This window comes from Salmo salar, chromosome ssa19 (genome assembly GCF_905237065.1).
Source record: "Salmo salar chromosome ssa19, Ssal_v3.1, whole genome shotgun sequence".
Taxonomy (NCBI): Eukaryota; Metazoa; Chordata; class Actinopteri; order Salmoniformes; family Salmonidae; genus Salmo; species Salmo salar.
Genome location: NC_059460.1, coordinates 29,632,592 through 29,657,142, shown reverse-complemented (window position 1 = coordinate 29,657,142; position 24,551 = coordinate 29,632,592). Strand labels below are relative to the sequence as shown.

Here is a 24,551-nt window from a genome sequence, read left to right as displayed (position 1 = left end):
GAGGGTCAGTAGAACTACAGAGAAATTATTGTCCATCATTCAGATATGAAATGGTATAAGATGTTGTACATGAATGACATATATATTTCCATAACACTGGTAATATATTGTATTTATTTGTCATTTTAATACCACAATGAGTTAGTAAACTTAAATTCTGCACTGCAGTAAAGAAAAAACAATTTATCACTTGATGGGAAGGATAGGAATATTCCAGAAGACACCATAATCAACAGATCTGTGGTAAAATATAGCATGATTTGATGTTAATCACATGGCACCTCAAGTCTTCCTTACCTGCAGATGGCAGACTGACTATAGGCTGGGCCCTCGGCCGCGCTGAGCGCCTGTCCCACCTGAGTCTGGGTCAGGCCAAGGGACAAGCGACGGATCTTGAATGCTTTGGCAAACTCCCGAATCTCCTCCAGGTTGACCCCATCCACCTCGCTGGGTGCCATCTGGGGGTCTACAATACAACACAGATTGGAGTGGGTCAAAAAACGAGGAGGACCAAGGCACTCTTCATATAGTTTAAAGGAAAATCTGCACTCTAGTAGCTCCAATACAATTATTTATTCACCAACGTTTCCACAGCAAGCTGTCTTCATCAGGGTTTCTCTTCATAGAGTTAACATTCCTTTATTGTGATGGCCTGTTCAATAGAACAAAATCTCAAAAACTCTTTGTCAGGGAGTGCAGAGTGAGGCGGGGTTCAGTTACCTGAATTTCACTGTTAAACACACTGGATATAAGGAATATAGCTCATATATATACATTCCAATATAATGTGACAGTGCTGTTCTTTGTTGAAGAACAAAGAGTATCTTTAGAAAATATATTATGAAATGTACCTTCAAATAGCAGCGATTCTCAGTTTGGTGCTTCTCTGCCTCTCTCTAGTTGATAATAGCAGTCTCTGTACAGTATGTGCTGTATCAATGGTAGTGAGAGTGAAAGGCTGGCTTTGCATTTAACAATAAATTGAAAATGTTCCTCCTTTAATCTTCCATATAAAAGCTCATACAACATACTCCGTGGCATAAAGCCATTTAACAAGGTAGTCTACGGTGTCCAATTGCCATTCTCGGCATTCATTCTGTTTCATGCAAACTTTATAACCCACTCTCCCTGCTTTTATAATAAAAGATAAGGTCTGTGGAATGTTTATTAGAGAACCATTCCTATTCATGTGTCCCTCTGGGTTAGTCAATTGAGGTCTCCACAGAAAGACTGTGCTGCTGTGCACTGCACAACTCAAGTGTTGACAGATGACAAAAAACTAATCTGTGTAGAATTCACTTTATAGAAATGTTTTTGTAAATTGCTGCTTTGCAGACCCCTATATACACTGAGGGTACAAAACATTAATAACACCTTCCTAATATTGAGTTGCACCCCCTTTTGCCCTCAGAACATCCTCAGTTTGTCGGGGCAGGGACTTTACAAGCGTTCCACAGGGATGCTGGCCCATGTTGACTCCAATGCTTCCCACAGTTGTGTGAAGTTGGCTGAATGTCCTTTGGGTGGTGGACCATTCTTCATACACCTGGGAAACTGTTGAGTGTGAAAAACGTAGGAACGGAGAAGTTCTTGACACAAACCGATGCGCCTGGCTAGGGCAGTGGCGGTCATGACATTTTGAGTATTTACCAGCATTTTTAACATGAGTCTGATAATTATCTGTACAAAACAGTTAATCTGATAATACTTGTGAAATATAAAAATACTTGCTTGATATATGTTTTGAAAACTGAAATGGTCTATTAAATCCTTTTCAGTAGACACTCTTATCCAGAGCAACTTACAGTAGTGAGTGTATACATTTTCATACTGGTCCCTCGTGGGAATCGAACTCACAACCCTATAAGCACCTTGCTCTACCAACTGAGCCACATCATCACATCACCTCATCACAAACTACTTGACGTCTCAATGTATTCAATTACTGTATTGTGCATTGTTTTTCTTCGTGTTGATTGAAAGTCTACAGGTACAAACCTAGATGACCAGCTAATGTACAATACAGTAACTGCATAAAAAGTGGTTGTTTTCATGTTATTTCATCAAGAAAAATATTTAATTTGATGTGGATGTTTTGTGTCTTTGCCCATAACTTTGCACCTTTTGATGTAATTGTTTGAGGACAGGGCAACAACTCGTATAATTCCACTGATTGAATCCTGCAACTATCACACCCTGACAGTGGCGACTCGTCATTCAGGGCGACCACCAGGTGTCTCACGTTTTCCCCCCATTATCCCCTGTGTATTTATACCTACGTTTTCTGTTTGTTTGTTGCTAGTTCATCTTGTCTTGTTCAGGTCATACCAGCATGTTTCCCGTTTTTACCTGTTTTCAAGTTTTGTTTTGTAGTCTTCTCGGTTCTGACCTTTCTGCCTGTCCTGACCCTGATTCTGCCTGCCATCCTGTACCTGCCTGACTCTGACCTGGTTTACGAACCCCTGCCTGCCCTCGACCTGCCCTTTGCCTGCCCCCTGTGTAACAACGAATACCTGAGATTGGAACTATCCGCCTCTTGTGTCTGCATCTGGGTCTTATCCTGAGTCGTGATAGCAACATACTCTTCTTAATTATACAAAATGTTTTGCCAAAGCGGAGATGCTGAAACAAAATGTTGCCCGCGCTACAGACGTCTATATAGGTCCGCTAATACTAGTAAAGTCCATGTGCCCTACTTCTGTGATTTTTTTTTCTTAAAAAAAGAATGTATATTTACATTTTATTCAGATTTTTCAGAACTCCTACTGCCCGTGGCTCTGCATGAAAGGGAAGCACTCTTCTCTGTTTCTTGTGCAGGCTGCACACACTTCATCAGTTTTTCATTCATAATTCGACAAGCACTTAATAATATGCTCATGCAGTATTCTCAATATAATCTGGCCTTTACATATAGCCTACTAATAAATGTGTAGAATTTGAAAAAGTAATCCATAGCCTGCACTGGAATAGCGAATGGAGGTTACCTGCAGTTACTTTTTTATACGCCAGGAAGGCTACACCGTTTGTGTGCAATAAATATAGCAGCACGAGAAAGCTGGGTTCTGCTTTTACTATATAGTGGCCAGTCAAAACTCTGTTTCCACACGCGATTGCGCAATGTCTGGGCTTATAAATTTAAATGCATTTGCCAAAGTTATAGAATTACTGCTGTCTGTTCAGAAAGAAATGACATAATTCCGAATAGCCTACTACACCATGAGTAGGCCTATAATTTAGCCGTAGAGGCTCAATAGCGTCATTAGAAATAGCTTAGCTGTGGATTGTGTAGCCCAATATGAATGCATAGCCTACAGTCAGGAACGTGCCGCAAATCTGTCGGTGAACAGCATGCAGACAAAACACACCTTTCGCAATATTTCAAATACAATCGCCGGGAAACACAGGTTGCTACGCAAATGGCTCCTGCTGAAAAGAAAAGCAACTAATTTGTATGCTGTATGCTACGAAAATATTTGATCAACTTCCAAATATTGTTTTACGAAGAAGTAAAACAAGTACGAGACAGGCTTTTGGCACGAACACGTCGGCCATTACCTAACAGTGACCTGCGCATCATTGGGTGAGTCAGAGAAACTGGAAAGTATTTTTAGGACTATAATTTCCTCCTCATATGGTAGCCTACAATATGTGTCTACACACACACACCTAGGCCTAGGCCTAGGCTAAGACAAGGTTTGATTGATCTCACATTCTCAGTTTTTCAGTGTCAAAGTAGCCTGTCATTTTGATAATTTGTGAGGTATTAAAAGAGATTCTGCCAGTCTTCAGTCTCATGAATTGTTTGATTTGATTTTAGAGCGCTGAGTACTGGTCCATTAGCAAGTTTGGTAGGCTACTAATGACCATCAGAGGCATCAAAGCACACTTTTGAAGAAGCCTAGTTACAGTGACTCAATGGTCACATGGTGTTTGACTGCGGTCATGACTCCTGACTGTCAGTGTGGGTGAAATACGGTCTCCTTAACAGTCCCCACGCTGGCACCTACTACCATACCCCACTTACATATTTTGTCTTGACCATTCACCCTCTGAATGGCACATATACACAATCCATGTCTCAATTGTCTCAAAGCTTAAAAACCCTTCTTCATCTACACTGATTGAAGTGGATTTAACATCCAAGGTAACATCAATAAGGGATCATAGCTTTTACCTGGATTCACCTGGTCAGTCTATGTCATGGAAAGAGCAGGTGTTATTAATGTTTTGCACACTCAGTGTAAGTGACTTTAGGAAACTTTTTTTCCCCAGAGCATTTGAAGAATTTCATAGCTAATAAAAAGGGATTTCACATTGTACACATTGTGCCCTGGCATACTGCTTACTAAAGCAAAGTTTGTGCCGGTGAATTATTAATCTTGGTCATTATCAATTAATTATTAAAGGAATCCTCCAAGCGTATTTAAAGAAAAATCTATTGGGCTGTCATCTTGCCGTGAGGCCTCATAAGAGTGGGGCTTCTGTGCTTCTACAGCGGCCGAGCTCCAGATGTGTGAACATTTACGTAGTGCATTACCTTTGACCAGGGCCCATAGTATATTTTTTTTAACTTAATGGGGGGGTTCATCTGGTCAAAAGTAGTGCACTATATAGGGAATAGGGTGCCATTTGGGATGCAGACCCTTTCTGTCGTAAAACAACCCCTAGACTCAATGCCTGTGCACGTGCGGAAATCGAATTAGCCAAATACAATAATCCCCATCAAAATCTGCCTGTTTAAACTAGAGATATCTTTTTTTTTTTTTGCATGGGCTGCATCTGCGATAGAAGGTGGCAGAGCTAGAGCGTGTTTGTCAGACCAGGGCCCGTATCGACAAACTTTTATTTTGGGGTAACCCATTGAGACCAGGGTCTCATTTACAATGGTACCCTGAGGACAAGAATACAAATTCAAAATGATCAATACAGATTAAATAAATACAAATTACACAATCAACAATATAGCTTCAAACACCACAAATACAATTATTTACCAATTCTCATTAAATTCATTCAACACTAAAGTCCTAAACTGCACTAGAGGCACCAGAGAGTCAAGATGTAGGGAGTTTTGTAGGCTATACCAAAAAAAGGGATCACTAAAACTGAAGGCAGATTTACCTAGATCGGTGTGTACTAGTGGAACCTCGAGAGGTAACCATCTCTGTGAATGGGTTTGGTTTTAATATATTCCAATTTTAACAGTGAAGTGAGGTAGGTCGGAAGCTTGTGTAGTAGAGCTTTGTAAACAAAAAGGGAGTAATGTGGACCAGCCAACCTTTTGATACAAATTAAATCATATTTTGTCACATGTGCTGAATACAACGTCTCAACGTCAACAGTGAAGAGTTGACTCCGGGATGCTGGCCTTCTAGGCAGAATTGCAAAGAAAAAGCCATATCTCAGACTGGCCAATAAGAAGAAAAGATTAAGATGGGCAAAAGAACAGACCCTGGACAGAGGAACTCTGCCTAGAAGGCCAGCATCCTGGAGTCACCTCTTCACTGTTGACGTTGAGACTGGTGTTTTATGGGTACTATTTAATGAAGCTGCCAGTTGAGCACTTGTGATGCGTCTGTTTCTCAAACTAGACACTCTAATGTACTTGTCCTCTGGCTCAGTTGTGCACCGTCCCTCCCACTCCCTTTTCTATTCTGGAGACAGTTTGTGCTGTCCTGTGAAGGGAGTAGTACACAGCGTTGTACAAGATCTTCAGTTTCTTGACAATTTCTCACATGGAATAGCCTTCATTTCTCAGAACAAGGATAGACTGACGAGTTTCAGAAGAAAGTTCTTTGTTTCTGGCCAATTTGAGCCTGTAATCGAACCCACAAATGCTGATGCTCCAGATACTCATCTTGCCTGGCCAGTTTTATTACTTCTTTAATCAGAACAACAGTTTCAGCTATGCTAATATAATTGCAAAAGTGTTTTCTAATGATCAATTAGCCTTTTAAAATGATAAACTTGGATTAGCTAACACAACGTGCCATTGGAACACAGGAGTGATGGTTTCTGATAATTGGCCTCTGTACGCCTATGTAGATATTCCATACATAATCTGCAGTTTCCAGCTACAATAGTAATTTACAACATTAACAATGTCTACACTGTATTTCTGATCAATTTGATGTTATTTCAATGGACCAAAATTTTGCTTTTCTTTAAAAAACAATGACATTTCTAAGTGACCCCAGACTTTTGAACGGTAGTGTATATATATTATTTATATAAGTAGTATAAAGGACAGGTCCCAAAATCAAACCTTGCGGGACACCTTTAGTAATATCGAGGTAACTTGACACCATCAGAAAGCACACCGTGTTCTGTCTGACAGTTCCCAAACCACATGTAAGACGCCTGGTCGAGCCCCATTTCAGACAACCTTTGAATGAGTAGGGCAAGGCACTTTTTTTGCAAGGCACTCAATACATCATTGACTTAAAATGGTTCAAATGAAGAAGAAAAAAAGAGTGAGTGTTAGGAAGTGCATCATTCTCTACTATCTGTTTAGAGGTGAATAAAGGACTCCCTCTAGTGGACGTTTAGGTATTTTCAGAAACCATTATTTCAAATAGATGGCCAGCTGAGGCAAAATGGTTATTAAAAACACCACAAATGTATTTTTTGACTGTTATGGGACCAGAGGCTGTCATAACCTGCTGGGGCAATGAGGGGTGGAGTTTTTCTCAAAGATATGACACTTTCAAGAATTTAGCTGGATTTCTAACACTCTCTGATACACAATGCAATAAGCATGTTGACTTTGCTTTTCTAACCAGAGTAATACATTTCTCAAATGTCTGAAGGACTGCCAGTCAGAAGTAGAATCAGTCAATCGAACCTTAGCCCAAGCTAAGTTTCCTTTCATAAAATCTTTCAGACAATTCAAGATCTAACCCATGAGCCATGGGTTAGATCTGTCCTTTACCCTTAATCTCTTATATGGGGCATGCTTCTTTGAAACAGAGTATTGTGTATGTTAAGTCACCGCTTTTAACAACTATTAGAATTGAAAAAAGGTTACACATGCCAACATATTAGGCAAGAATTAAAAGTAGGTAAAGGGATTGTGTCAGGCAAAAATTATATTAAACGTTTTACCATTGCAACATTTGATATACAGTCATATTCACTGTGGTTGTCAAGCGTGCTATAGAGTTCACAGCTGGTAATGCCTCATCGCCAGTGGCGATTTTAGCATCTAAATGTTGGTGGGGCAAACCATTTTTTCCCCTTGATGCATGACAGCAAAGCCACTACACAACAGAACACTAAACAATACATTAATTTCACTACAGCGGTGACAAACGGTGCCCACAAATTGTTAGGGCCTACATAAAGCTGTCCCAACAGCAGAGCTTTCTTTTCAGCACCATGGAGTGAATCCTTAACACTGCTACACCTGGCTATCAGCGGAGCCTCATCTGGCAGTGAAAAAGTTAATTCAGCCATTTACTGCCTTTTTAGAAACCATAGCTGATATGGCTTACTTGCTTAAATAAATATGGTTTCTACTGACTTGTGGAGTTGTGTAACTAGATAAAAAATGCATTCTCATTTAATAATAATGAATGTCGACATGAGTTTGACTTCTGAACCATACACCAACATTATTACATTTATGTTCAGTAGATTCATATTGTTTATTTATATCTCCTTAACACTAAGCAAACGAGCTGCGACGAGGTAGGCCTTCGATCAGCACTTTCAAAATGGACACGGACAGAAATTCAAATTGGTGTTAGTTCAGATAAATTCAGCAAGATGTTAGGGCGTTAACTTTACACTTCTTTAAGGCACCACAGAGAGAGACTAAAATGATGAATAAGATACTAATGAGATAGACCTATATAAGCAATATAACAATTGAGATGTAGAAAGTATGGCATAAGGGAATGATGAGCGGATAAGAGGCAATTTACAATTAAGATATCAATGAGCGAGGTCAGACGGACGATATGCCTATTTGTTCAGCACTTTTGAAATGGTCAGCGACAGAATTCAGAACATGGGCCATTCTTTCAGTATTCTCCCTGTACACCAAGTCAGACATGTAGGATTAATAACAGGCACATAAGCAGACAATGAAAGCTTCTACAATATTCGATAATGACATTTCTCTAGCACTGGCTGTAGGCTACATGAGCACGACCAAGTCAGAATAGTATAAGTTAAGTTCTGAGGGGGAGAGGGAACACATTCTTAGGGTGAGACACGTTCTACTAACAGCTTACAACACAACATACACTTAGTATTACTTTTCTAGCTATAATATACATACAGTGCCTTCGGAAAGTATGACAGCCCGCTTGGAATTTGCCAATATGCACCTAAAGACTTTCAGACCATGAGAAACAAGATTATCTGGTCTGATGAAGCCAGGATTGAACTCGTTGGCCTGAATGCCAAGCGTCACGTCTGGAGGAAACCTGGCACCATCCCTACGGTGAAGCATGGTGGTGGCAGCATCATACTGTGGGGATTATTTTATGCGGCATGTACTGGGAGACTAGTCAGGATCGAGGCAAAGATGAATGGAGCAAACTACAGAGAGATCCTTGATGAAAACCTGCTCCAGAGCGCTCAGACCTCAGACTGGGGTGAAGTTTCATCTTCCAACAGGACAACGACATTAAGCACACAGCCAAGACAATGCAGGAGTGGCTTCGGAACAAGTTTCTTTTTGAGGAACTCCCCCAAAAAACGAGGTTGAATCATGAGATCAGTGATCTTCAGGTCGGAAAGTCAGAGCTCTAGAAAGAGATCCGAGTTCCCAACTTTAAATTCCGAGTTGGATGATCGTTCAAAATGTATTTTCCCAGTTCCCAGTTGTCTTGAACGTACCAAAGTCTGAGATTTCCCAGTTCCAAGTTCTGAGGTCCCAGCTGTTTTGAACCCGGCAGAAGTCATGCTAGATTGACAGCATGGCCAATGTATTCAACCTTTTCTGACCCATTGTGTTGTGTGTGGATGTTTATCATTTTAAGCTTGGAAAAGAGACCCTTTCAGACACGTGTTTGAAATCTTTAAACCCTGACTTGGTGATTGTTGATTGCTTTGCATTTGATTGCTTTGCATCTCAGTTAGCCACTGATTCCTTCCAAGTCACTCATTGTTGAATTTGCAATTTCCGACATGTTGTGTAATGTTTATGTCCAATGGCCGATGAGCACTGACATGTTTTTATCTATAATTTCTCTTCATATGACAAGGATTGAAAAAGATTTGCCAGTAGATTGTCAACATGATTTATGATGATGACTGCTTGTCTAGCTAGCTAGCTTTCTAGCTAAGATTGTGAAAGTAGGATGTTGACATCAGTCCAATCAAAGCTATGGTAGATATAACATGATTAGGCCCCCCGGGTGGTGCAGTGGTCTAAGGCACTGCATTGCAGTGCTAGCTGTGCCACCAGAGATTCTGGGTTCGAGCCCAGGCTCTGTCGCAGTCAGCCGTGACTGGGAGGTCCATGGGGTGACGCACAATTGGCCCAGCATTGTCTGGGTTAGGGAGGGTTTGGCCAGCAGGGATATCCTTGTCTCATCGCGCACTAGTGACTCCTGTGGCGGGCCGGGCGCAGTGCACGCTGACCAGGTCGCCAGGTATACAGTGTTTCCTCCGACACATTGGTGCGGCTGGCTTCCGGGTTGGATGTGAGTTGTGTCAAGAAGCAGTGCGGCTTGGTTGGGTTGTGTTTCGGAGGACGCATGGCTTTCAACCTTCGCCTCTCCCGAGTCCGTATGGGAGTTGCAGCGATGAGACAAGACTGTAACTACTACCAATTGGATACCACGAAATTGGGGAGGAAAAAGGGGTAAAAAAAAAAAGATATAACATGATTTGATGTCATTTTATCTGTGGCCAATGACCTTGAGCCTTCTTGGATTTGGGGCTTGAACTAGCTAGCTCTCCCTGAAGATTCTGTGGCAACGTAGTGTCCCCATGAGTGACAGAACACTGAGCCAATCACGGTGCAACTAGAGAAAAGTACTGATGTATGTTCTGCTTTCGCTGGCTGCCCCTCCACCACAGAAAGCACTGAGTTAGGCTGAAATGCCTGCATTTTTTTTTACATTGTTTGCAAATTGATTTGTAACATGAATTAATGCCAAAATAACATGCAAAATAAGCCAATTATAATTACTATCTGTTTTTCCTTGTATAAATCTATTATTCAATGCATTTCTATGGGCTAATAGTAGTAAGGCCAAATTCAATGCTTCATGGAATACTATTTGTATTTTTCTTTATACCTACAGGGTCCTGAAATGTAAAATCAGATAGCTAAATGATCCTCGGTATGACCATCTTAAAACAATTCCATATATTAGCTTAATAGAAAGCCAGCTCCGGGCCCTTAGACTCTAGGGCAGTGGTCACCAATCTTTTCTCAGTCAAGATCCCTTTCTGAGTCAAAAAGCAAGCTAAGCTCTACCGCTCAGATATATATATTTTTAAAGACTTAAAAAATATAAGCCTATGCATCATTAACCTATTAAAAACAGATCTGTAGCGATGAGGTTTGTGCAGTAGGCTATAGGCCCAATACATTATCACTGTACACCAATTCATGTTTTTACCCCTATGATCAGAGAAAGTGAAATATTCCTAGATATTAAAAAGACACAAGCCACTAATAATGACAACACATGCTTATCGAAACACTTTGCTATACTCATTCATTGAAGCTGCAGTGTTGGTTGTAGCATGAGTGGAAGTAGCCACACATGTTATGGCTTATAAAAAAGTGTTGAACAAAGTGCTAAATGACATTTTAGTCATTTAGCAGACACTCTTATCCAGAGCAACTTACATTTAGTGCATTCATCTTAAGATGGCTAGGTGGGACAACCAAATATTACGGGCATAGTAAGTACACTTTTCCTCAATAAAGTAGCTATCAGCAAAGTCAGAGTCTTTCTCTAGTCTTGGTTTTAAAAGTTTTTACATATTCTGCACACTATTTAGAAAATCCCATCCACTCATTCAGAATAAAAACCTCCTCATATTCTAGAGGTAAATAGAGAAAATATACAAAATATAAGTTATGTCAAGGCCCTTGCCAATATAAAGAGCTTGACCACAGCAGTACATTGGTTGGAAGAATATAGAACTCAAATGATGATGATTTGACCCATAAATAATGCTCCATTGCTCATGTTCACATCGAGTTGATCAATGGCAACTTCTTTATATTGAATTCAGAACACAATCGCAGATGCTTTAGAAATTAGTTTAGCGAGATGATTAGGTGATTAGCCTGTGACAAATGAAATGTATCTGACTAAAACAGCCTTTTTAAGGTTGCTGACAACCTTGGGTCCTATGATTCATATAGGGTCCACCAGAGGGCTAAGCATTTGGAAACTGAGGCCCTTGTTCATTACATACAGGGTGTTTGATAGTTTAATAAATAACAGATTTCATTTATAGGGGATTAAATAAATCAAATTAAAGAGGAAGGAAAAAAATCTGTTAACCCCTCATATTACAGCCTGTTAACTATGTATTTACTAGGTAATTAAGTTTTATTTCACCTTTATTTAACCAGGTAGGCTAGTTGAGAACAAGTTCTCATTTACAACTGCGACCTGAAGTAGTACATAGGCTACTTAATTAGTAAATACAAAGTCACAAAATGTATTATATATAAGTAAGTACAAGTAAGTACAAGTAAGTAAAAAGGAAGGTACAACTAAGTACCAGTTAATAACTATGTAAATACCTACTCACGCCACTATTTCAATGTAATATAAAAGAAATACCAAGCAACATACGAACTCACAAAATGTAATTATAAAGTAACAACTTAGTCCCAAAGGTAAGTACAAGTACGAAACAGCATATTAGTATGTAAATACTCAGTCACACCAGTCTCTTTCAAAGTAATACCTAAGAAACACCAATGAACATACATGGTCATTTATCATTTGTTACCACATAATTACCAAATAAATACATTCAAGTGATCCTCTTGTGTTGATATTCTCTCAGTTGTTCCTATGTACAGTACTTTACCTTTAATTACCATGTACAGTTGAAGTCGGAAGTTTACATACACTTAGTTTGAAGTCATTAAAACTCATTTTTCAACCACTCCACAAATTTCTTGCTAACAAACTATAGTTTTGGCAAGTCGGTTAGGACATCTAATTTTTCCAACAACTGTTTGCAGACAGATTATTTCACTTGTAATTCACTGTATCACAATTCCAGTGGGTCAGAAGTTTACATACACTAAGTTGACTGTGCCTTTAAACAACTTGGAAAATTCCAGAAAATTATGTCATGGCTTTCGAAGCTTCTGATAAGCTAATTGACATAATTTGAGTCAATTGGAGGTGTACCTGTGGATGTATTTCAAGGCCTACCTTCAAACTCAGTGCCTCTTTGCTTGACATCATGGGAAAATCAAAAGAAATCAGCCAAGACCTCAGAAAAAGAATTGGAGACCTCCACAAGTCTGGTTCATCCTTGGGAGCATTTTCCAAATGCCTCAATGTACCACGTTCATCTGTACAAACAATAGTACGCAAGTATAAACACCATGGGACCACCCAGTCGTCATACCGCTCAGGAAGGAGACGCGTTCTGTCTCCTAGAGATTAACGTACTTTGGTGCAAAAAGTGCAAATCAATCCCAGAACAACAGCAAAGGCCCTTGTGAAGATGCTGGAAGAAACAGGTACAAAAGTATCTATTTCCACAGTAAAACGAGTCCTATATCAACATAACCTTAAAGGCCGCTCCAAAACCGGTATAAAAAACCCAGACTACGGATTGCAACTGCACATGGGGACAAAGATCGTACTTTTTGGAGAACTGTCCTCTGGTCTGATGAAACAAAACTGTTTGGCCATAATGACCATCGTTATGTTTGGATGAAAAAGAGGGAGGCTTGCAAGCCGAAGAACACCATCCCAACCGTGAAGCACGGGGGTGTGCTTCGCTGCAGGAGGGACTGGTGCACGTCACAAAATAGATGGCATCATGAGGTGGGAAAATGATGTGGATATATTGAAGCAACATTTCAAGACATCAGTCAGGAAGTTAAAGCTTGCTCGCAAATGGGTTTTCCAAAGGGACAATGACCCCAAGAATACTTCCAAAGTTGAATCAAAATGGCTTAAGGGCAACAAAGTCAAGGTATTGGAGTGGCCATCACAAAGCCCTGACCTCAATCCTATAGAAAATGTGTGGGCAGAACTGAAAAAGTGTGTGCGAGCAAGGAGGCCTACGAATATGACTCAGTTACACCAGCTCTGTCAGGAGGAATGGGCCAAAATTCACCCAACTTATTGTGGGAAGCTTGTGGAAGACTACCTGAAACGTTTCACCCAAGTTAAATAATTTAAAGGCAATGCTACCAAATACCATTTGAGTGTATGTAAACTTCTGATCCACTGAGAATGTGATGAAAGAAATAAAAGCTGAAATAAATCATTCTCTCTACTATTATTCTGACATTTCACATTCTTAAAATAAAGTGGTGATCCTAACTGATCTAAGACAGGGAATGTTTACTAGGATTAAATGTCAGGAATTAGGAAAAACTGAGTTTAAATGTATTTGGCTAAGGTGTATGTAAACTTCTGACTTCAACTGTATGTTCATAATAACAGGGCTATAAAATTAAGTGGTGTCTGTTTCCACATAGATTCAATGTATACTGAACAAAAATATAAACGCAACATGTAAAGTCTTGGTCCCATGTTTTATGAGCTGAAATAAAAGATCCCAGAAATGTTCCATACACTCAAAAAGCTTATTTTACTCAAATGTTGTCTATATCCCTATTAGTGAGGATTTCTCCTTTGCCAAGATAATCCATAAATCTGACAAGTGTGGCATATCAAGAACCTGATTAAACAGCATGGTCATTACATAGGAGCACCTTGTGCTGGGGACAATAAAAGGTCACTCTAAAATGTGCAGTTTTGTCACACAACACAATGCCACAGATGTCTCAAGTTTTGAGGGAGCATGCAATTGGCATGCTGCCTGCAAGAATGTCCACCAGAGCTGTTGCCAGAGAATTTAATGTTAATTTCTCTATCATAAGCCTCCTCCAACGCCATTTTAGAGAATTTGGCAGTACGTCCAACCGGCCGTGATCTTACCCTGTTGTTACATGGTACTATCTTTACACGTACAGGGTAGATATGAGGTAAGAGTGTCACGACTTCCGCCGAAGTCGGTCCCTCTCCTTGTTCGGGCGGCATTCGGCGGTCGACGTCACCGGCCTTCTAGCCATCGCCGATCCACTTTTCATTTATTTTGTCTTTGTCTTACACACCTGGTTTCACTCACCCAATTACTTGTTAATTATTTAACCCTCTGTTCCCCCATGTTTGTTTGTGAGTGATTGTTTGTTGTAAATCGGTCCGTTATTGTGGGCTCGCTATATTGCTTTGTATTTGTGTATTTTGAGTAAAGTACGTTGATTACTCATATCTGCTGTCCTGCGCCTGACTCTCTATACCAGCTACACACAGGACCATTACAAAGAGGTCTGTAAAATGAAGCTGTTGCTAATTCCATGTAAATACCAGTTAAAGAAAAATTACAACTAAAGCGGGAGTTAGCAGGCTAACACACAACACACAATGTAAAGTCAATGACGATTCGTTAGCTTAATTAGTTTAGCACGCTTGCGGACTTTAGAAGCTAGAATAAACACACAAAAACGTAATTCCAACATAAAACACTGCTTGTGCTAACAAAAGCTAGTCTTTAACTTTCAAAACAAAAAGGTGCCTAATGTTAGCCAGAGACATATCCAGGGATTTTTCTGCTGTAGAAAACTCTTGTCTAAGCATTGTTTTGGGACGTCAAAGTACAAACTTTTATAATTTTCGGGATGGAAAACACTTTCAGTGTAAACTTAAAACGACTAAACCAAATATAAAGCATGTAGAAAAGATAATGAACCTACATATCTTGTTATAATACAATCTTTGATAACTAACAAATAATCAAAATAAAAGCTGAACAATCAGGGGAATTGGAAATTCAAAAAACAATGAATTTAACAGCATGGATTTTTTAAAAGCTTGGCTCCATGGAGAAATTCTGAGAATTGCAGAAAACTGGCTTAAAAAATTTATAAAAATGTCACAAAAAAACATGAAGTGAGGCCCTCTAAAACGTTCTCAAATGTTCTCACAAATTCACCCGCGCCGACCGCGCCCTTTGCCACGCCCCCTGGCACGCTCAGACCCTGTCGCCGGGATGAGAAGCGGGTACGAGGAGTCAACATTTATTCCAGAACAGACTGGTAACAGGACAGGCACAGCATCAGCACACGGGCAAAACAACGACAAATGACAATCAATGCAGCAGCGGGGAACAGAGGTGTGGAACTGACAAATATAGGGGAGGTAATAAACAGGTGATTGAGTCCATCCATAAAACTCTGATGCGCGTGACGGGGAAAGGCAGGTGTGCATACTGATGGTGGCAGGAGTGTGTAATGCTGGGGAGCCTGGCGCCTTCGAGCGCCAGGGAGGGGGAGTGGGAGCAGGCATGACAGATCCAGAAAAAAAAACGGATAATATCTTTCTAAAGCTCATTGAGAAGGAATGGTGGAGCTCACCCATGGCCACAGCTGGCCACATCAAGTCTTCCGGTTTTTGCCATCAAAAGAAAATGTGTATGATATGAATTCAATAACTTTTTTTTTTTTTTTTACAGTTTTCCATAGTGGACAACATTACATTGGGATGCAACATTATAACTGGATTGGGAAAAAACTAAAGGTTTCTAAATATGTTTTTGACACTATGACATAGGGGAGTTTTTCTTGGAAATGTAAAAAAAGTAGCTCGTTAGTGTTTCTATCAATGCACTAAGCTATCTACTTTCCAATCTCACCAACGATGTTCAAACTCGCCCCAAACCATACCCATCCTTGTCTTTCTATCCTTTAAATTGGTTGTGAGTACAACTATTTTTACTAGAAATAAATGATTGCTATCAGTAGTTAGGTTTCAATGTTCTGAACAGCCGGAGGTAAGACGTGGGAGGGATAGAGGGAGAGACTGCTTGGAAAAATACATCATATGTTAAGATATCGTTTTCTTTTGTGTTTAGTGAGTCCGCTAGATCAGAGTCAGTAGGGATGACAACATGTTCTCGTGAATCTGACCATTTTCCTGTCCTGCTAAGCATTCGAAATGTAATGAGTACTTTGGATGTCAGGGAAAAGTACATATTTCCTTTAGGAATGTAGTGGAATAAAAGTCAAAGTTGTAAAAAATATAAGTACAGATACCCCCAAAAAGTATTTTATTTAGTTACTTTACACCACTGAAAGTAGTCAAAAGTTGAGTATTTGGTCCCGTTTTACTAGCACGCGATGACTACATCAAGCTTGTGACTAATTTGCAGTTTGTTTAGGTTGTGTTTCAGATTATGTTGTGCCCAACAGAAATGAATAGTAAATAATGTATTGTGTAGTTTTGGAGTCACTTTTTTTGTAAATAAGAATATAATATGTTTCTGAACACTTCTACATTAATGTATTAATCGTGAATAATGACGAGTGAGAAAGATCCTACCCCCAAGACATTTCTAATGGTGAGAGGTTAGCATAACATGGGAGGTTAGGATTTTTTTTAGGGGTAAAATAACGTTGTTAGATTCTACTGGAGTAAACTTGAAAGTGTCTGGTATTTACATGGTGTTACAGGTTTAGTTTTTTCCATTTATGTTTTGAGGTTGGACTTTTAGCAAGTATAGCACGTTAGAACGTAGGCGCACCGATTGGTGCAGATTCAAACACAAAGACCAGGGAGCTTTTCAAATGCCTCGCAAAGAAGGGCACCTATTGGTAGATGGGTCCAATTTTTTTTTTTTTAAGCAGACTGAATATCCTTTTGCGGATGGCAATGTTATTAATTACACTTTGGATGGTGTATAAATGCACCTAGCCACTTCAAAGATTTCACCACTGGGAGATGCATTCACCTTTCACCAGGACAATAACCTAAAACACAAGGCCAGATCCAGACTGGAGTTGCTTACCAACAAGACAGTAAATGTTCCTGAGTGGCCGAGTTACAGTTTTGACTTAAATCTGCATGAAAATCTATGGCAAGACCGGAAAATGGTTGTCTGGAAATGATCAACAACCAATTTAACAGAGCTTGAAGAATTTTGAAAAGAATAATGGGCGAATGTTGCACAATCCAGGTGTGTAAAGCTCTTAGAGACTTACCCAGAAAGACACAGCTTTAATCGCTGCCAAAGGTGCTTCTACAAAGTATTGACTGAGGGGTGTGAATACTTATGTAAATTAGATATCTGTATTTCATTTTCAATAAATAACAAAACAATTCTAAAAACATGTTTTCACTTTGTAATTATAGGGTATTGTGTATAGATGGGTTAGAAAAACATATATTTCATCCATTTTGAATTCAGACTAACAAAACAAAATGTGGAATAAGTCTACACAAGAATTAGACTAAATTGTAAAGAGGGATAATTGATCTGCAAGTATCTGGTATATACAGTGTATTCAGAAAGTATTCAGACCCCTTGACTTTTTCCACATTTTGTTACATTACAGCCTTTTTCTAAAATTGATTAAAATGTTTTTTTTTTCCTTAATCAATCTACACACAATACCCCATAATAACAAAGCAAAAACTGGCTTTTAGAATTTTAGCAAATGTATTAAAAAATGTAAAAAGAAAATATCACATTTCCATAAGTATTGAGACATTTTACTCAGTACTTCGTGCACCTCAGTACTCAGTGCACCTTTGGCAGCGATTACAGCCTCGAGTCTTCCTACGTATGACGCTACAAGCTTGGCACAGCTGTATTTGGGGAGTTTGTCCCATTCTTCTCTGCAGATCCTCTCAAGCTCTGTCAGGTTGGATGGGGAGAGTCGCTGCACAGCTATTTTCAGTTCTCTCCAGAAATGTTTGATCGGGTTCAAGTCCGAGCTCTGGCTGGGCCACTCAAGGACATTCAGAGACTTGTCCCGAAGCCACTCCTGCCTTGTCTTGGCTATGTGCTTAGGGTCGTTGTTCTGTTGGAAGGTGAACCTTCGCCCCAGTATGAGGTTCTGAGCACTTTGGAGCAGGTTTTCATCAAGGATCTCTCTGTACTTTGATCCGCTCATTTTTCCCTCGATCCTGATTAGTGTTTCAGTCCCTGCCACTAAAAAACATCCCCACAACATGATGCTGGCACATCCATGCTTCACCGTAGGGATGGTGCCAGGGTTCCACCAGACGTGACGCTTGGCATTCAGCATTTTAGCAAACACCAAGTGGGCTGCCGTGTGCCTTTTACTGAGGAGAGGCTTCCGTCTGGCCATTCTACCATAAAGGCTGATTGGTGGAGTGCTGCAGAGATTGTTGTCCTTCTGGAAGGTTCTCCCATCTCCACAGAGGAACTCTGGAGCACTGTCAGAGTGACCATCGGGTTCTTGGTCACCTCCCTGACCTAGGCCCTTCTCCCCTGATTGCTCGGCCAGCTCTAGGAAGAGTCTTGGTGGTTTAAAACATATTTTATTTAAGAATGATGGAGGCCACTGTGTTCTGCGGACCTTCAATGCTGCAGACATTTTTTTGGTATCCTTCCCAAGATCTGTACCTCGACACAATCCTATCTCGAAGCTCTATGGATAATTCCTTCGACCTCATGGCTTGGTTTTTGGTCTGACATGCACTGTCAACTGTGGGAAATTATATAGACAGGTGTGTGCCTTTCCACATCATGTCCAATCAATTGAATTTACCATAGGTGGACTCCAAGTTGTAGAAACATCTCAAGGATGATCAATGGAAACAGGATGCACCTGATCTCAATTTCGAGTCTCATAGCAAAGGGTCTGAATACTTAAGTAAATACATTTCCAAAAATGTGAAAAACCTGATTTCGCTTTATCATTATGGGGTGTTTTGTGTAGATTGATGATGATTTTATTTATTTAATCTATTTTAGAATAAGGCTGTAACGTAACAAAATGTGGAAAAAGTCAAGGGGTCTGAATAATTTCCGAATGCACAGTGCCTATAAAGTCTGAGCCCCCTTGAACTTTTTTTCACATTTTTGGCTCAGTTTCATGCATTTAAATAAAGATGTTTCCCCCCCAATGATCTACACACCATACTCAACACTTTAAAGGAAAATTAGTTTTATTGCAAAAATACACAATATAAACATTTTTTTTTTTAGCCACACCCGTTGCTGACAGGTGTATAAAAACACGCACACAGCCATGCAATCTCCATAGACAAACATTGGCAGTAGAATGGCCTTACTGACGAGCTCAGTGACTTTCAACATGGCACCGTCATAGGATGCAACCTTACCAACAGGTCAATTCGTCAAATTTCTGCCCTGCTACAGCTGCCCTGGTCAACTGTATGTGCTGTTATTGTGAAGAGGAAATGTCTAGGAGAAACCCAAAGTGGTAGGCCACACAAGCTCACAGAAGTGCTGAAGCACGTATAGCGTAACAATCGTCTGTCCTCGGTTGCAACACTCACTACCGAGTTCCAAACTGACTGGAAGCAACGTCAGCACAAGACCTGTTCGTCAGGAGCTTTATTAAATGGGTTTCCATGGCCGAGAAGCCGCACACAAGCCTAAGATCACCATGCGCAATGCCAAGCATCAGCTGGAGTGGTGTAAAGCTCACCTCCATTGGACTCTGGAGCAGTGGAAACGCGTTCTCTGGAGTGATGAATCACGCTTCACTAGTCCGACGGATAGATCTGGGTTAGGCGGATGACAAGAGAACACTTCCTGTCCCCAATGCATTGTGCCAACTGTAAAGTTTGCTGGAGGAGGAATAATGGTCTGGGGCAGTTTTTCATGGTCCGGGCGAGGCCCCTTAGTTCCAGTGAAGGGAAATCTTAACGCGAATCAAATCAAATCACATTTTATTTGTCGCATGCGCCGAATATAACAGGTAACAGACCTTACAGTGAAATGCTTACTTACAAGCCCTTAACCAACAATGCAGTTCAAGAAATAGAGTTAAGAAAATATTTACTAAATAAACTAAAGTAAAAAAAAAAGAAAAAAAAAAGTAACACAATACGATAACGAGGCTATATACTAGGGGTACAAGTACCGAGTCAATGTGCAGGGTTACAGGTTAGCTGAAGTAATTTGTACATGTAGGTAAAAACAAAGGGGGGGTAAGCTTCGTGGTAGAAGCTGTTAAGGATCCTTTCGGACCTATACTTGGCGCTACGGTACCGCTTACCGTGCAGTAGCAGAGAGAACAGTCTATGACTTGGGTGACTGCTACAGCATTCTAGATGATTCTGTGCTTCCAACTTTGTGGCAACAGCTTAGGGAAGGCCCTTTCCTGTTTCAGCATGGAAAAAGCGAGGTCCATACAGAAATGGTTTGTCGAGATTGGTGTGGAAGAACTTGACTGGGCTGCACAGAGCCCTGACCTCAACCCCATCGAACACCTTTGGGATGAATTGGAACGCCGACTGCGAGCCAGGGCTAATCGTCCAACATCAGTGCCCAACCTCACTAATGCTTGGTCCCGTGTGGCTCAGTTGGTAGAGCATGGTGTTTGCAACGCCAGGGTTGTGGGTTTGATTCCCACGGGGGACCAGTACGGAGAAAAACATTTATGAAATGTATGCATTCACTACTGTAAGTCGCTCTGGATAAGAGCGTCTGCTAAATGACTAAAATGTAAATGCTTGTGGCTGAATTGAAGCAAGTCCCCGCAGCAATGTTCCAACATCTAATGGAAAGCCTTCCCAAAAGAGTGGAGGCTGTTATAGCAGCAAAGGGGGGACCAACTCCATTCTATTGGACATGATTTTGGAATTCGATTTTTGACGAGCAGGTGTCCACATACTTTTGGTCATGAAGTGTAAATCTATATTAAAAATACAAAACTGAAATATCATAATTGGACAAGTCATAAGTCCCCTGAATTATTACTTGGTGGAAGCACCTTTGGCAGAAATTACAGCTGTGAGTCTGTTGGGATATGTCTCTACCAACTTTACACACCTCAGCCTGGTCTCATAGATTAGACGTAACATAGTAAATGTACATCCGGGACACTGAAATTTTTGTATGATATGTTGTGTTTGGTATGGTTACGTAAAACAGAAGGTTACTTAAGGCAAAAAATGAAAGGAGAATAGTTTGTAGAGGTGGATGGGTGGGTGAATAACACGAACGTCTAGCAACCCAAAGGTTGCGTGTTTGAGTCTCATCATGGACAACTTTAGCATTTTTGCTAATTAGATACTGTACCTGTCAAAAGTATGGACACAGCTACTCATTCAAGGGTTTTTCTTTATTTGTACAATTTTCTACATTGTAGAATAATAGTGAAGACATCAAAACTATGAAATAACACATATTGAATCATGTAGTAAGCAAAAATACATTTTATATTTGAGATTCTTCAAAGTAGCCACCCTTTGCCTTGATGACAGCTTTGGACACTCTTGGCACACTCTCAACAAGCTTCATGAGGTAGTCACCTGGAATGCATTTCAATTAACAGGTGTGCATTGTTAAAAGTTAATTTGTGGAATTTCTTTCTTTCTAAATGTGTTTGAGCCAATCAGTAGTGTTGTGACAAGGTAGGTGTGGTATACAGAAGATAGCCCTATTTGGTAAAATACCAAGTCCATATTATGGCAAGACAGCTCAAAAAAGCAAAGAGAAACGACAGTCCATCATTACTTTAAGACATGAAGGCCAGTCAATACGGAAAATTTCAAGAACTGTGAAAGTGCAGTCTTCAAGTGCAGTCGCAAAAACCATCAAGCGCTGTGATGAAACTGGCTCTCATGAGGACCGCCACAGGAAAGGAAGACCCAGAGTTACCTCTGCTGCAGAGGATCATTTCAGTAGAGTTGACACCACCTCAGATTGCAGCCCAAATAAATGCTTCACAGAGTTCAAGTAACATACACAACTCAACATCAACTGTTCAGAGGAGACAGCATGAATCATGCCTTCATGGTTGAATTACTTAAAAAAACACTACTAAAGGACATCAATAAGAAGAAGAGACTTGCTTCGGCCAAGAAACACGAGCAATGAACATTAGACCGGTGGAAATCTGTCCTTTAGTCTGATGAGTCCAAATTTGAGATTTTTGGTTCCAACCACCGTGTCTTTTTGAGACGCAGAATAGGTGAACGGATGATCTCTGCATGTGTGGTTCCCACCATGAAGCATGGAGGAGGAGGTGTGATGGTGCTTTGCTGGTGACACTGTCAATGATTTATTTTGAATTCAAGGCAAACCTAACCAACACGGCTACCACAGCTTTCTGCAGCGATACGCCATCTTATCTGGTTTGCGCTTAGTGGGACTATCATTTGTTTTTCAATGGGACAATGACCCAAAACACACCTCCAGGCTGTGTAAGGGCTATTTGACCAAGGAGAGTGATGGAGTGCTGCATCAGATTACCTGGCCTCCACAATCACCTGATCTCAACCCAATTGAGATGTTTTGGGATGAGTTGGACAGCAGAGTGAAGGACAATCAGCCAACCAGTGCTCAGCATATGTGGGAACTCCTTCAAGACTGCTGGAAAAGCATTCCAGGTGAAAATGATTGAGAGAATGTAAAGAGTGTGCAAAGCTGTCATCAAGGCAAAAGGAGGCTACTTTGAAGAATCTAAAAAAATATATTTTTTGGTTACTACATTATTCCATAGTTTTGATGTCTTCACTATTACTCTGCAATGTAGAAAATAGTCAAAATAAAGAGAACCTTGAATGAGTAGGTGTGTCCAAACTTGACTGGTACTGTACTTTGCAACTACTTACTACTTTCTAGCTACTTTGCAACTACTTAGCATGTTAGCTAACCCTTCCCAACCCTAACCTTGACCATTTAACCTAACTCCTAACATTAACCCCTAACCCTTAGCCTAGCTAATGTTAGCCACCTGGCTATTGTTAGCCACAACAAATTGGAATGTGTAACCTATAATCCCAATTTCAATTCGAAACATATCATACAAATTATCATTTGTAACATATCATACTAAATAGAGTTTCTCGGATTTACTTACAGAATAATACGAAATGCTCTGAGACCAGGTTGCACACCTAGATTTGGCAATATTTGACCATTCTTCTTTACAATACTGTTTAAGCTCTGTCACATTCCTTTGAGAGCATTGATGGATAGCAATCTTCAAGTCATGCCACACATTTTCCATTGGATTTAGTGCGGTGCTCTGACTGGGCCACTCAAGGACATTTACCTTTTTATTACTTAGCAACCCCACTGTAGCTTTGACCTTCGGGTCATTGTCATGCTGACAGGTGAACTTCCATCCCAGTTTCAGCTTTCTTGCAGATGGCAGCAGGTTTTCCTCAAGGAGTTTTCTGTACATTGCGCCATGCATTTTCCCTTCTATCCTGACGATGAGAAACATCCCCATAACATGATGCTGCCACCACACTTCACACTATCTTTTAAAAATGTATTTAACTAGGCAAGTTCGTTAAGACCAAATTCTTACTTACAATGACAGCCTAGTAACAGTGGGTTAACTGCCTTGTTCAGGGGCAGAACGACATATTTTTACTTTGCCAGCTCAGGGATTTGATCCAGCAACTTTTCGGTTACTGGCCCAACGCTCTAACCACTAGGCTACCTGCTGCCACACTAAGGATGGTGTTCTTTGGGTGATGTGTTGTGTTGGATTTGCACCAAATGTAACGCTTTGCATTTAGGCCAAAAAGTTCCATTTTAGTTTCGTCAGACCACAAAACGTTTTGCCACACGGCTACAGAATCTCCCAAGTGTTTTCTTGCATTTCAAACGGGATTCAATTTGGGCTTTCTTGAGTAACGGCTTCCTTTTTGCCACCCTATCATACATGCCAGATTTGTGGAGTGCTTTATTGTTGTCACATGCACACTTTGACCAGTCTTAGCCATAAAAGCCCATAGCTATTTAAAAGTTGCCATTGGACTCAAGGTAGCCTCAGATCAGTCTCCTACTTGGTCGGTCATCCAGTTTGGAGGGATGGCCTGATCTAGGCAGGGTCTTGGTGGTTCCATACACCTTGTGATATTGTTCACTTCTTAATAATCGTCTTCACTACCCAGCAGAGGGAATCTACAGGAACTGCTGAATTTATCCTGAAATCATGTCAATCACTACAATTGAGGCCAATTAACTTGGTGTGTGATTTTGAAGGTGATTGGTCACACCTGAGCTAATTTCGGATCACTATTACAAGGGACACTTATCCAACCAAGCTATTTCAGGTTTTATTTTTTTATTGATTTAAAAAAATAAAAATGTTCACTTGGAAGTTGTGGGGTATGATGTAGATCAATGGGAGAACTACTATTTTAATGCATTTTACTTCCAGGCTGTAAGGCAACAAAAGGTGATATTTTTAAAGGGGGTGTAGACTTTTCTATAAGCACCGTATATGGTATTACCAATGATTTCATTTTACAGCCCTCTTACCTCCTACCTACCCTGCGAGTGTAAAGGTGGTACCATGTAGGGTAGGATCACAGACAGATTTGCTGTTGTCTTCCTGTGATGGAATC

The 24,551-nt window shown here is 40.4% G+C and overlaps 1 protein-coding gene across 3 annotated transcripts in view; it reads right to left on the bottom strand.

The window, feature by feature from the left end:
• Positions 1–24,551, bottom strand: part of LOC106578684 (POU domain, class 6, transcription factor 2) — a 146,668-nt gene that overhangs the window by 8,659 nt on the left and 113,458 nt on the right. For all 3 annotated transcript variants that reach the window (XM_014157779.2, XM_014157782.2, XM_014157781.2), the window contains exon 10: positions 298–466. In XM_014157779.2, the coding sequence (XP_014013254.1) occupies positions 298–466 (169 nt within the window). The remainder of the gene's footprint in view (positions 1–297; positions 467–24,551) is intronic.